The 15636-nt window shown below is 38.5% G+C and overlaps 1 protein-coding gene across 1 annotated transcript in view; it reads left to right on the top strand.

The window, feature by feature from the left end:
* The first annotated feature begins 1130 nt into the window (after nucleotides 1-1130).
* LOC139741068 (uncharacterized) overlaps nucleotides 1131-15636 on the top strand; it is a 29898-nt gene continuing 15392 nt past the window's right edge. The window contains exon 1 of the mRNA XM_071651654.1: nucleotides 1131-1215. Coding sequence (XP_071507755.1) covers nucleotides 1160-1215 — 56 coding nt within the window. The 5' untranslated portion in view covers nucleotides 1131-1159. The remainder of the gene's footprint in view (nucleotides 1216-15636) is intronic.

Below are 15636 nucleotides of genomic sequence, written 5' to 3'. Positions count from 1 at the left end.
CGTGTGTCTTGCCTCACCGTGGATGCATTTTCCTTTACAGTAGAGACTCGGGATATCTCAACACTTTATTTTCAGTGTAGGTGATATCCCATGAGATAGCATTGTCTCGCTAACATAAAGAGAGAAGGGAGCCGTCTCATCTAAAAGCGTCGCTACTGATCTCAAAATGTGGCTTTGTTAATTGTCCACTTGCCCCCTTCCTTTACCCCTCCCCTTCCCCCTCCCCCTTCCCCCTCCCCCTTCTCCTTCCCTTCTATATACTTTACAGCCATGAAAGGTGCCCCATTCCAACGTCCTGGTTTCCAACACACGCGGTCGTGATACTGCGCATGCGCACATACAGACTCAAATCGGTATAGGGGTAAACATTACATGCACAGGGGGAACTTCTGACGCAGAAGGGACGAATGAACAGTAGTATCGTCACCCTGCCAACGAGAGGAGGTACCCTCTGAAGGACTAAGCTCTTAACACTTTTAACGATAAATTTGGCGTCGCACGTGGTCCATCTCCGAGGCTACATACAGTCCATCCTCTCTTGTCTTCTCGAGGACGATTCGATTTTGACCAGAGGGCCAAGAAAGTTAAGGTCTAGTCTCCGTTCCGAGATACCACTTTCAGGGCAAAGTTGTCACTCAGAAAGGTTCTTTCGCTCTTAACCTCTGAGCAGGAACGCGTAGGAAAGGAATCCACTTGGTTGAGATGTAGCAGTGAGCGCTTCATGATGAAGTGGTTGCCTTAGTAATGCAAGTCCATTTGCGTCTCCAATGCCTGTTCGTTATGTTTTGTTCTATTGCGAACATTGCACAGCTGATGTAATTCTTTTGCCCAGCGTTTAGGAGTGAGGGAGGATCTTACTTCGCTGATTCTGTCAGAAACTGTTGCTGTGGAAAAATAAGATAGACAAAAATGCAGAACGGAGAGAGATCGTGAGCATCAAACTGTTCGACTTTCGGGATCGGACAGCTTTGTCAAAATATCGGCAGGTGTGAAAGGTCCTGGGATCGGAAAGCATCAAACACATGAGATTTCTGGAGAAATTTCTATAGGAGAGATGAAAATTATGATGATGGTGATGGGACACTTGTCTGGGTCCGACTTGTTGAGGACTATGCGATGGGGCCTGGTCTTGGTCCTTCTGGCGACCCATGTATCCGTGATGGGACAAAACGAATTGGACCCAGTCGGCAGTGGCGTTTGTACACACATGGTCAGGTAAGAATCTCTATTCCGATGCAAGATATCATCTGATATCTCAGGAAAAAAGAAAGAATTAACTATAACCTTGTGTCCTCATGTGGTCCTGAGTTATGTAACATCCTGGCGTCCATGTTCCATGTATCACGATATGCTTGTCATTTTCCTCCAGAAATAAGAACAGGAGGCGGAAATGCTGGATTTGGATTCCCAATTTACTCTTTTAACTTTAATGACGAATGGAATTAGATATTATTCAGACGAATGGTACTCCTTGAAGAAATTATAGTTATAATTACGATGAAAAGTTGATTTTGATGTCACTCTTCTCTTTTTTAACCCGCTTCTGTCGTCACCCGCACCAAACGTTGCGAGAACCATGGACTGAGGTGGATTGTGTTTTCTCGTTTCTCCTGTAACTGCGTTGAGTTCAAGAACTTTGATTTTGATTTGATTTGATTTGATTTGATTTGATTTGATTTGATTTGATTTATTTCTGCTTAATTCCATTACATCAGATGTGATTGTGTACAAATCATTTATGACAAACAGTATATCGACACATAGTATAGTACAAAACAAAACAAGTACAAACAGCTTAGGGAACTTAAACAGAAGGGTCTCCAAAATAAGCCGAGGCCTGACGGTATGGAGACTCTATACTTAGCTACTCTGGATAGAATAAGGGATAGAAAGAGAGGGAAGGGTAGGGGGAAAAGGGAAAATTACAGAGTGTATGTGTACCACTCCAACTACTTTACAATGACAATAATGATAATAAATGAGTCTGCTAAGTTAACACGTTCAGGGGCCTTTGCCGTAGTAATGACCGAATTTGAACAATTACTTGTACTAGACTCAACTAACAAACTCCAATCAGCAGTTTCATGATAGAAGATAATCAAGGGCGATGATGATAGTGATATATCAATCTGACGGACAAAGGCATTTTGCGATAATAGATATTTGTAAGTGATGACAGTTTAAACAGTGATTCCATGCCCAAGAGTGAAGAAAAATAGAAGAAGAAAGAAAACAAGATGCTAGTAGCAATGTTCTTTAGATCACCGAATTCCAGTTTCGATTTTCTTCGCGTTTTTTCTTCTCTGCAACACACTTCCTGATGGTTTGTTTGGGTTTTTTTTTCTTTTGCATACTGTGCAGATGAAATACTATTGTTATGTAATATTTGTATGATACAATCTCAAAATCGTGATATCTCTTATAATACCATCAATTTGAACGGGGAAGAAGAAAAACTTATGCAACGCAAGATTGTCATAATTCACGTGATACACACACACACACACACACACACACACACACACATACACAGCAGGAAACAAGCGCACAAACAGATTTGAATATTAACCCATGCGTCCATAGTAATGTCCACGGCACAAGAAATATTTTATCGCTTGCGTCGGAATAATATCCGTATCTATAAATACGACGGCGATTACAGCGTAATCACGAGGCTTTTACTGGGGCTTTTCACGGGTTAGCTGATTCTGCGATATGTCATCACTCAAAATGGTTTTTGATGACGAAAATCGGCATAAAACAAATTTTCGACAACACTACATTTGTTGCAAGCTATTGTGTATCTTTAATCTATCTATCTAGAATATATACACACACAGTCACACACACACACACATCTATACATATGTATCTTTACATATGAAGAGTTTGTTCGCAAAAACCGATAAGTCCATTTTTTAAGATTTTGAAGTACGGTCTTTGCCATTAAGTACAAAATAATATCTTTTGAATGATATTTTGGTCCCTACATTATAAAGGTACATTTTTGAAGTTATGGTCAAAAGAAGCAAAACTTTTTATATTATTCGCCTTATTTTTCTTGACCTTTAATTGCAAATATCTCCATTTGGCAAAATGGACTTATCGGTTTTTGCGAACAAACTCTTCATACATGCTTACACACACACACACACATACACACACACACACATATATATATATATATATATATATATATATATATATATATGTATATATATTGTTTTTCTACAATATATTAACTTGTTTACAGTACACAAATATGATTCAAGTGTCTTTGTAAAAACGTAACAAAGTCCGCACTGATGTTCCCCACGTGTATTCCGACCTGTGTGTAGTGAAACATTCTTGTATCTCTGTATACTTGCAATCTCCTCTTTGCAAGGGATTTATCATCATCAAAGTGATATCAATCTCACGCTCATCTTCATCATGAAAATAAGAATTCATTCCTATGTGTAATTTATCTTATTCCATATGATTTGGTTGGGTTTTTTTTTCCAAGTACCTACTCTTGTAAGCACGTTGCTCTTAAGAGTGAAAGAGAAGACAAAATAATGTTTACGATCATAACGTAATAGCCACTATACTACATGATTGTATGGTGTATAGTTTGAAGAGAAGAGAATTATCAGGACAAATAGGGCAAAAACTAATTAACGCTACCTAGAAGAGTACGTGTGTGTGTGTGTGTGCATGGTGTGTGTGGGTGTGTATGTGTGTGTGGGGGGGGGGGGGTTGTTACAGCACTCACAGACAAACTTCCACAAACAGACAAAATGCTGCAGTTGTGTTGATATTCAAAATCAACTTACCGTCTCCAGTATAGAAGTCATGCAAGAACACTCAAAGAGCGACATTAATTACCACAAGCAGGTGATTTTTAAAAAAGTTCATCGGTAAGATGCCATTTGCAGGTGACTCTGTGCCATGAACGTCGTCCAAAAAAAAAAAGAGAGATAAGAACGCAGCATGGGCATTTGTTCTGACACTTGCTAGAAAAATTGGCGAGAAATATCATTCGTCGCGGCCAAATGTTGATTACCAGGTTTCACCGCAAAAACACTAACGAAGTCACGTGTTTAATGCTCTGCTTTCTATACTGCACACGTTATAGTCTTTGAAATGTTTCACGGAGTTTCAAAGACTTAAAAGGTGAACTCCGCAAATAAAACACATACTTGTGTATAATCTTGTTTGGAAAGTTTCAATGGCTAGAACTTTTCACTTAATAATCTTTAACGAACTTGACTCGCCGGGGTCACATGCGCAATTCTCTTAATTTGGGCTTGCCAATTACCATTATTACGATATTATGTTGAATCCACAAGCGTGAAAAAAAATGAAACAGAGACAGAGGTGGAGGAAGAGAGGAGAGAAGAGGAGGAAGAGAAACGGAGAGAGAGAAGGAGAGAGAGAAAGAGAGGAGTAGAAAGAAAGAAAGAAAGAAAGAGGAAGAGAGCAATACTTGCATGGCTCTTGTATGACATGTCCAAGAACTTGTCGCTGTCACAAGCCTTCAGTCTCACCCACTCGTGTTTCATGCCGTGGTAAGACACATCGATGTTCGATAGTGGCGATTGCAATGCTCTTCCTCTGATTTTGGCGGTCTTTTCAGATGACATCTTGATGGACAGGTTGCGTTGCCATGGCAACGCCGATAAGACAGTGCGAGCATTCAAACCACTCTTTCAGCTTTCTGTCAGAGCTGTGGTCATTTTGATTGATAATTTGCTGTTCACATTTTGTTGAACATTTACAACTAGGTTATCACGCTGCGCTGTTTGAATAATTTCGAAACTTGAATTAGCTTTGGCTTTAAAGACTTGCATTTTCATCTTCAAATCCAAAACCGCTAACGAAAGCCACATGTTCAATTCTTTATAACAGCTTTGCTGAAATACAATCACCATTCAGCACTCCGTATACCCAATTCAGCTCCATGTGTTAGGTGAGGTTGTCAAACTCAGATGATTTTTGTGAAAAGACATCCGTCTTAATTAAATTTGTACCGTCTTTCGTTCTGTACTTCAAATTCGACAAATCGTTGCTCGTCACATGCGGAAGTATTAGAATACCATTAAATTGTTGAGAATACGTTACAGCAGTTTCATTATTTTAATCAAATGTTGATACATATAGTACATCATGTAAAACCTTGTTTTACTTCTGCATGATAAAAATATAGATATGCAACCTTGATGCAGATCATGAACAGAGATGTGTAATCTGTGCTTGCAAATCTCCATGCGTCTAGTATTCATTTGGTTCATACATTTTATTAAGTACTAGGTCATTGCATGCGATGGGCGAAACGGAAAACACTATATGAGGGGAGTTTGCCTATGACCTTATTTTGGGGTCTATGAAGACTGCCCTTATGTAGCAACGGAAGTCAGCGCGGATAGTTCAAGGGGGCCCTCGTTAAATTTCAACTTCCGACGGTACACTGTTGAGTTTGGAATGAAGAACAAGTGTGGATGAATAAGAATTTAGAAAGGGAAAAGAATAACGGGGGTAGGGGCAGCAAAGCGTTGACTTACCGCTGTGTCATTCGCCTCAAATAGAGTATACGTGAATCAGATCGACCTGACCCTTTAAATGGGCGATCATTCATTGAACAGATATTGAAATTATTGTTTGACTGTTCTTGATCATGTGGTGCCCTTGTTCATGAAACTAGAATATAAAAGTGTACAAGTGTAATTAGCTACAAAGCAAAACACTATGTCTATTAAGAGGAATGAAGTAATCTACATGTAGGAAGTTCTTTCATTTGATTTTTTTTAAATGTAATGCTAAATTCTGATGCAATCGTAATCTTACCAAAATACCGACTTAATGCTGTGAAATCATGTTTCGTTTCAGAAAATTATTGTTAGGACTAAAAGAAATCAACATTATGTATAAAATATTCACCCGTCCGCGAGAATGGCTGACCTACGATGGAAAACGGAATGCCGTCATTATCACGCGCCCAGTGTTTCTCGTTATATCGAAACTGTCTCGCGAGCAGTTTTAATGGATGGGAAGCGTTTGCGTTGTGTTTATAGGAAGGCTGCGAAGTTTGGAGAGGATATTGTTAATCTCCCCGAGAATTTTACACAGACAGGGCCAGATACTATTTTCTTGTTCTTTCCATTTTCAGCCTAACAAAGACACACTTCATCGACTTAATATAGATAAAGCAGCATTTTTTTTTTCCCTCGTAAAACGTAGAGTGACAAAGTGGGTGGAGAAAATAATTGCGAAAGGATATTCGAATCTCTCAGGACGAAAGTACTAGCTGGAATCGAAATCTCCCCTGATGTGATTTAACGTGGCAACATCGAAAATAAAGGAAACAAAACCAAATACATCTGTTATGTATACGCTTACAGCTTGACAATTTATGACAGATACATAGGAATATACAATTCAGAATTAGGCGTGAGGTAACTCAGTAACTATAGCAACTCAGTGAAGTGTGAAAAAAAGGTCCTTGAAGAAACTGCAACTATCAACAACTCTTTCCCAATATAGTGTTATTATCTGTAAGCATTCTATTCAAAGGAACTAAACTAGAAACTATTCAATCATCCGATGGCATAGACTTAAATGTTTGAAAAGATACAAAACAAAAAACAGCGAACACATTTTATCTTTTTTTTAGATATATAATAAGAAAGGGTATAAAAGTTTATGTGCAGTTTTTCTTCGTTCTCTGACCAGCCTTATATTGTCAAGATGCCTCTTAACTTGTGAGTTTTTGTTTCGGTTAACTTAAACTTTTCGTGGCAACGATTTCTCCTTAGGAATTGAACCCACATTTTTTTTTTTTTTTTTAAGTTCAAAGATTTAGCAATAAGTCTAGACACAACCTTCTTTCATGCTCCTTTAACCCGTCATTATCGACATCATCCTGAATATTATTTTCTCACTTTGCTGTTATTGATCGATAACGACCATCAACTGAGAATTCGAGGAGAAACATGGAAAACAGACACGATCTTGTCTTCTTCTTCTTCTATTTTTCAAATTTAAGAGCCAGGGCGAGGTGGACACGTTCCAATCATGTTAGCGCAGAAAGCCAGGGGGAATATCCCAAAATCTGAGGGGCGCACGAAGCGGGGAAATCCTAATAAAATCCACGGGGCTCGAGAGGCTTACAAAGGGGGATTTACCGGTAGATTACCGGAGAAGTATTGTTACCTTGTTATCATCGCGTCTGCCCGTCTAACGGAAAGGAGATGAACCAAGGGGTGTATAAGTATGCTGACAGTCGATGGGTCCTCTGGCGAGCAAGGTCTGGGCGTGGTTGGAAGAGTCTGCGAGGAAAGGCGGTGCTGGCATGGCTAGAAGAGTCAGTGGAGATGCGGAAAGGGGTGTGGGCGTTGTCCTTTTCTCTTCCCTCCACAGGTGGTGGTATGCTACAGGGGAGTTCCCTTGAGAGAGAGAAGCGTGAAGACTCGATGATTTGTATGTGTGTGTTACACTCATGGAAAGTTAGCCCTGGAAAGAAGAAAGTTTGCGGGAGTGTACGTGAGGGCGGGGGTGATGGATGGATACGGACATAAAGTAAAGTACTGAATTGAAACCATCATAGAAACAAATCTAGAAGCACATAGAATTGTTTCTTGATCTTATATGTCAGTCGCGTGACAAAGACGATCAAAATATCATGATGTAAGTAATTCATGACATTCGGCAAACTTCCGAAACTTTTCTGTCACTGTCACTTCTAGTGCTGATAACTGTGAATCTATAGTAATAATCTTTATAAATGGCAAATGCCGATTTCGTTTGTAGAGCAGACAGACGCAATGTCAACATGTTGCGAGGGAGTATTCCAACAGACTGTGAGTCTGAGTGGGACAGAAAATCTCATTGTCGACGCACGGCTAGACGAATGTCGGCTTTATTGAATTTGACTTTCCCTCTTATTATTTCGCTCCTCGTTTCTGTAGTGGAAAAAATGTTTGACGCATTTCGCAATATATATTAGTCAATAACAATGCCAGTGTATCGCCAGTATCTTGAATCGAAGAATAACTGAATGTAAATGAATAAATGTAAATAAATAATTGTCAAAAAATTGATGAAATAAATGTGAATTACCAATAAATCTATCGCACTAGAAAAACGATCTTTATCAACATTACTTTGCTTTTAGAGTCATCTATAAAGAGGATTTATTGCTCAAATGTTGGCCACTTTTCATACAAATTAAACCAAATAAACCAAGAACAGCAACACAAAATTTTCAAAATTAGACTTTATTATGAAAGTTACCATTAACTGGAAAATATCACACTAAGAAAAATGCGGAAAACTCCGGAAAATGTGCATATAACAGGACAGTCGTAAAGATACAACCATCTCGTCGCTTTAGTTCTTCCGTCGGAATATACATAAAATAATAAGCCCTTATACCAACGTTGAGCTACCGAGGAGTTACTATGTCAGGAACTATAATTATGTCATGTCACTCGAAGGCGATGTAGTCGAGATATAGAGTGCTGGCGTGTTCACTGTATACGAACGTTGTATAATGTATATTATGCTCAAGAGGGACCCATCTAGCTTCATTTCCCTTCCACATGTTAACTATTAATAGATGACTATTTCAGTCCCGTGCTTGCTAAATTGTCACATTGTTTATCCCCTTGACTGACGAACGGGTCTCTGCAACGCAGCAAACCCAACTGTCAGCTTTCCACATCGTGTATAATATCTGATACATTATTCTGACATGAAAAGGTGGTGGTGCTCAGCGTCTATCGGGATTAATTCAGTTCTGTCATGTTCCGTGAAAATGTCATCTTCTATGCCCACGTGCAGGAAATTATCTGTAAGAGCGGGGGATGAGGGGGCCGGGGAAAGGGGGGGGGGGTAAAGTTCACCCCCTTGCGCCATTTACCAATTCTTGCATTTTCAATATTTTGTGTTTGAATAACAAAATAGTATTTCAACTATTGAAGACAACATTGTGACAGACTTCTGCTTCGTTTCTAAGAGTGAACAGTATCGGTGTCATCAAAAATACAAATTCTGAAATTTTGTTTGTTTGTTTGTTTGCTTGTTTGTTTGTTTGTTTGTTTGTTCGGAAGAGAGTGCTTCCCGAAACCATAGAAACAAATAATGGAGCATGATACAAGGCTACTTACAAAGTTTGTTTTCGCCTGTTTCAAGAACCTAAATAAGAAGCGGCGGTGCTCGAACTTATAGAGCATCTAATCCTCTCCAAAGAGGCGGAGAACTTATTAAGCGGTCCACCTCACCCGTGTCGACCAGGCTTTCACTCGACCGTGCGAGCTGCACGGTGTGATGTGGATCGACACCGATTGGGTGAGACGAAGAAATATTAGGCATGCATGGATTAGGGCGCGATTTTTTAGACCAATCGCAGGAAATGCGTTGAGACGGCGCACTGACTGACAGATCCACGAAAGATTGACAAATCTCGAAGTGAGAGAAAACACACGTACACACACACACACACACATAATTTATACACAAGTTGCAAAACTATTGAAATTCTGATTTAGACCTAGGAGCGTTGTTGCTTTGTTTGTTTTGTTTTCCAGCAATTGATGCCAACTTTTTAAACACGAATATTCTCATTTAGGGCCATGTTTAAATTTCTATACCACTATTTCAGAAAATACAATTTGAATATGATTGCAACATCAATTTCGTGTCAAGAGGCATCTTTGAAAATGGACATTAACTTAATACATACTTGAACGGAATCTGAGTGCTATGTAACAATAAAGTGCAACATGAAATCTTGAGATGAAATGTTTGGTTTAAGGTATAGGTGTACAACCATAATCAATTTATGCCGTCATTGTAAATAGTATAAGGTGCTATGATAGGAAATAGTGTATCCTGTACTGATAAGACATGTTTTAAGAGGCTACCCTGGATAAAGAAGACCTTATTATTATTATTATTATTATTATTGTTATTATTATTATTATTATTATTATTATTATTATTATCATTATTATTATTGTTATTATTACTATTATTGTTATTGTCGTCATCATCATCATCATTAACATTGTTATATATTACTATCATTATTATTGTTATCACATCTTCACCATAATCAGTAGAAGTATAGTAGTATTAAGTTATACGTTTAAATAAATACGGAAAAACTCACTAGTCTGTCATAATTATACCATAGTGAGCAGATTTCCTGCATCACGTATTCTCGTATACTGCCGTTCCAGGGTGTGAAGGCATTCGTAATGTTGAATTACGTTGGACGTCGCAGGAAATTTGATCATGGGCGAGACTGAGTGTACTTCTTTTTTGTTCCAGGGCGGATAACATTTATCCCAATTTCCTGCCAAATAGAGCGGCGCGTTTCGGGAATACTGCTAATTAAGTTCATCCATGCTTTACGGTTTATAGCTTTGATATGTATATATATATATATATATATATATATATATATATATATATATTTATTTATTTATATACACATATGTAAATAATCATATATATATCATATACATGTGTGTGTGTGTGTGTGTGTGTGTGTATTCCATTTATGTGCAACAGCAATGAAATCGACCAAGTTTTATTAAATGTCATAACTTTGTTTTTCAACCATTTTAGATATTTCATATCAAATACTTGTCGTATTCATTTTCACATTTTTATTTTCTTCCTAATAATATATTACATCCATATGCCTTAAAATTGCCGCAGCATAATAACCTAGGTGGTGTAAATAGAGTAAAGTATTCTCCTTCTTTTCCTTTTCTTCTTCTCCTCCTCCTTCTTCTTTGTATGGCACAATGTGCCTGGTTGCTAGAGTTTACTGATTATTCAATTTAATCCAATTCAATTTCTTTAATTCCCGGGATGACATTATCCGCACTTTGCGTTCCAAGGCTAAGATTCTATTTCGAAACATGTCCATGCAATTTCCTACCTCACTAGATATAGTTGGTGCGTGACTAAGTTGCAATTTAGATCGCCTTTTGTTCTTTTTTTTTTGGCTCATGATACAACTGCTGAAAGATGTCTTAAATTGGCAACAATTATGTGTGAAGCCACATCTCAATCTGCTATATAGATACTGTTTGTGTAAGCTAGTTTATCTCAGTCGCACTCTACTTCATCCTTGAAAAAAAAAGTTTGCTCCGTAGGTTTTAGTGTTTGTAAATGGATGAGAATCGGGCACAAGCTGAAGTGAAAATTTCTTCACGATTTTTTTTTCTTTTAGGGATAGAATTAGCGATGAGGTCGTCTTTTGATAATTTTGAATTATTTCATAAGGTTGCTTGGAATCTATAATGCCGAGAAGCACCGCGTACATTGATCCATGTAGGCACACACACATGGGCCTATGCAAAGTTTTGCTTGTTGTGGTCTTTTATTTTCTCTCTAAAATGCAGGTCCAGGAACGTTATAAACAAGAACATTTGTGTCCGCCATCTCCTCTGTAATCCAGGGTGAATACAATGGCAAAAGTCTACAAAGGGAACCAAAAAAAAAAAAGACGTACACACACAAACACAAACAGAACATGTACATACATTTAAGTAAACAAAAAGACACACACATGGTATTACACGTACATTCATAATATGCACGTCCATGAAGGCAACTGTTCAATGTCTGTTCCTCCCCGTTCCCTACAATGATGTCACTGCGAGTCATTATTGACAGTGACTCAGAGCGATTAGCGACTAATTCACCGCTAAGCTGTCTTCATTTTTAGTGTCTCCTCATCATCATACACTGCTGCTTTGTCTTGGCCGAACTGTGTCAAACTAGTACGAACTTACATTGGTGAATGTTGTGAGTATTATGCGTGAATGTTTTCAAAGGCAAATTCTGACAGGTGTGTCTTCCTTCATTTAATTTGTAGATTTGTTCGATTGTTTGTTTGTCTGTCCATCTGAGAAGATGGCTGAATAGCACATATTCAGCTTCACTAGCTGGTCTTTCATGGGGTCCTGTTGGATTTATTTCCATCGTCATTTCGATTTAGTTATGTCACTTCAGCAACGAGAATGAAACAAGTAAGAACATGAATCAAACACACACAGACACTTTGCCAAAGCACACACACATTCACTTACACACACACACACACACACACACACACACACACACACACGCACACACACATACGCACATACAAATTCATAAGGTTTGCACCGAAACGCCAGTACAAGGCGACCAAAGCAATAGACATTCCAAAAACACTTGGCAAATATCAAATTTAGGGGGCAGCAGAGAAGAAAAGGGGTGAAAGGTTGGGGCAGAGAAAAGGGGCAGAGGGGTGAGGGTGGACGGACGAGCAAAAAGGTACAGAATGCAAGTAGAGGGAGGTGAATCTCTATTTTAATGAAGAGCTCAAAATTCATTGACTTTCGGTATGACTTCCAAACAATTACGCACATGTTTCTAGGTATATTATCCTTGTATTTTTTTTCTTCTCTCAGCTATGGAATATATCATTGAACGCTTCAGGAATATTTTTGTTGAGGTAATGTTTATTTGTTCTTCAGTCGATCAATAGCCAGCAATCTTCAGGACGTTGTGTCACGTTGAATTCAGCGGAAACCATACATCAATTAGCACCATGCAAAAGAATTAATTAGCACAGGCTTTAGTTTGTGTGTTGCGTGTGCGAGTTTGTATGCGAGTGTAAACGTGTGTGTGTGTGTTCGTGTTTTCACAAGATGCAGTCATCGTGCAGCGAATATTATGTGAGATGAGATAGTTCCAGATGTAGCCCTGCTGTTCACAGCTCGTGCGAGTACAGTTGTTGCGTGAGTGGTTGTGAGGCATCCAGTTAGTCGGGCTTATTAAGCGGCTCATTTTGGAATTCGAATTGAGTTAGTCATACAGGGGTAATTAACCTCATTTCCAAAGCGTTGCGAGGGAATCTACATGAACAAAGAAAACAAGAAAACTTCATATCTTGTAACAATAACATTCTCTCCCCTTCCTCTCGTTACTGCTATACTGCCATCGGTCTGTAGCTGAAAGTTTGCACGCGGTCAGCTAAAATCGTGTTGCAAACTTTAAAAGTCTCTTTTTGAACGTGAAATCCTTTCGGAATATTTCATTAAAGATCGCAAGTTGTCTAAGATGACACTTTTGGAAGATGTAATATGCTCTGTCACGCCATCTTAGGTTAATTACATCGTTTCACGCAGAGATTGCTTGCGTCAGAGCCAAGTTTTCGGCGGCGATAGCGCGCAGTCACATGCTGGGAACGAGTTCGATACGATCATCTCTGGCCAAGTTTGATCCAATTTGATCTTTTTATTTTTCATCTTAATGAAAAGAGCGAGACAGAGATAGGAAGAAGTAAAGTAGAAGGAGTTCAGCTCAAGCAAATTACATCTGCGTGCAATTTCCCCGTTTAGATATATAATGTTAAGATCAAGCAAAGGGAAGTATTAAAGTCGTTAAACTGTCAACGAGATAATAATCGTTCCAACGCGATATTGGATGTTTCTTCAAGTTTCAGCAAGTCATCGTCCAATCAAAATCTAAATACTTGTACAGGCATATTCCTCTGCTGAATTCGCGCGAAATCTGACAGCACTTCTCGTGAGTTTCATCAACGAGATTTAGATTGGAATATATCACTGTATTTTGTGAAAGTATGATTCTTGTTTGTATAGGTGAAATGGAGGAAACTCTTATTTCAGTTTGTCATATTTTTCTCTTTCTGGTCTATGCCATCTCACGTACTTAAGACAGTTTTTTTTAAGTTTGATTTTGCACTTTTGACATTGTCTCGTGATCTGACACGTTCAAGACGATGAAATAATGGTACGTTTTATATATTTTTTTCTTTTTGTAATTTGGAATCGAATCCTTTTTACTCCACTGGCTCGCCGTCATTGGATAAGCAGTTTTCAGCAGCCTTTTTTGCTACACTTGGAATCGAATTGATACATGCACTATAAAACTCTTACATGCAGCGCTTTCGAATGTTCAGGAGAAACATCTTGCCCAACCCGTTTTGTTTGCTTGGTGAAAATGGGGAATCTTTTTTAACTTCATTCATATTTGGATATTTGTCACGTAAACATGCAACAAAGTAAACAAAAAGTACAACTGATTGTTCTTGGTTAGAAGAAAAGAAAAAAGAAATACAATCGATAGAGGAAATGGAGGAAATTTTTAAAGTGTTATTAAGGGGTGTGATGTAGTGCGAAGTCCGACATAGGTTCTTGCATAATTGTGAGAGGAGAGCTTTGTGAAAGAAATCAAACTATGAATAACAAGAGCACTAGCTAAAATATTCAAATCTTTTGTACGTGCTAAACTCTTTATTTAGAGGCGCCATGGTGTTACAAGCGAACAGAACTAGCATACATGGCATAGTAAGAGAAGAACGCCGCCATATCGCACGTTCGCTCTTATCTAACAGGGCGCAATATGTTGACAGTATAGCGTGAGATTATACTTTCACTATCACGCCAGAAGAATAGAGAGCATTTGCAATTTCCACTTCTGAAAACTCACGTTCAGTGTTTTCAACCAGGTATATCTGAACCCCCCACCTCATCTTTAATGTAAACTTCGTGAACCTGATGTTGTCGGTGTGAAACTATAGAGCCGTGTGCAAAGTGATATTTTTCCCATTTGTTCAAGAAAAGACATAGCATGCTTTTGTGGAAGATGAATAAAATTAAAATGTCATATTAAGACGCACAACATGCTCCTTTGGAAACACACACACACACACGTACGCCTACGCACACACACAAACAGGGAGAGAGAGAGAGAGAGAGAGAGAGAGAGATGACAAGATATAAAAGGGAACATATGGAACACATAATAATATACATGATAATATTTTACGGGAAATAATCACTGCCGTTATTTTTTGACGTATAATCATTATATTTTTTCTATACATCTTATGTCACACAGAGCCTGAACATTTTTAGGCGCAGATGTGATCTCGTGGGTATTAAAAAATGTTGATATTATCGGCGGAGAGTCTCAGTACTGGCGCCAGATTAGTAGGTATGATAGCTTGGTGGAGGAAATTTGATTGGGGTAACTTTCGGAAATTTCGATGCGCTGAATCTAAATGCTTCCCTTTTCGAATCGTGACCGAGGTTTAAAATCATCGCAACATGAAATCGTACCGCTAAATAACAAACAAAGCGAAAACCTCGAGGGAGATTAAAGAAAAGAGAAGATAAAGCTGATTTTAATAAGATGAAGGTGGCCGTGGTCAATCAGCGGGATTTCCACGGAACATTGTTCCAAGATGGCGACCTAAATTAACAGTGTGGGAGAGAACAGAAATCATGTTTGCGGTTTGGCATTTCGGAGTTTATCTCTGCGGCGAGGGATACGGTTGGTTTCGATTTTTTCATTAAAAACAGCGCAGAGTTATTGCGGGAAAATATTTTCTTGATTAAATAAACCCCTGTAATAGTTTTTCTTCATTTTGTCTTGCTTCATAACTTGATTATTCCTTTATCATTGATTCTAATATTCAGGGAACGTATGCCATATACACGCACACTCTTTAAATGAAGTCACGGTGTCGAGATTAAACTATGACGTTTAATGTATGTGGACAGGGGATTCATCACCCAACGAAGAGTGAGCGAACTTTACATCAATGACTTTCTCTCTACATCTGCG

The sequence above is a fragment of the Diadema antillarum genome, unplaced genomic scaffold (assembly GCF_040938485.1).
Source record: "Diadema antillarum isolate AM-2024a unplaced genomic scaffold, OU_Dant_1.0 seq00000900_RagTag, whole genome shotgun sequence".
Taxonomy (NCBI): domain Eukaryota; kingdom Metazoa; phylum Echinodermata; class Echinoidea; order Diadematoida; family Diadematidae; genus Diadema; species Diadema antillarum.
The sequence above is the reverse complement of the archived record's forward strand: the minus strand, read 5'-3'. Positions and strand labels throughout refer to the sequence as shown.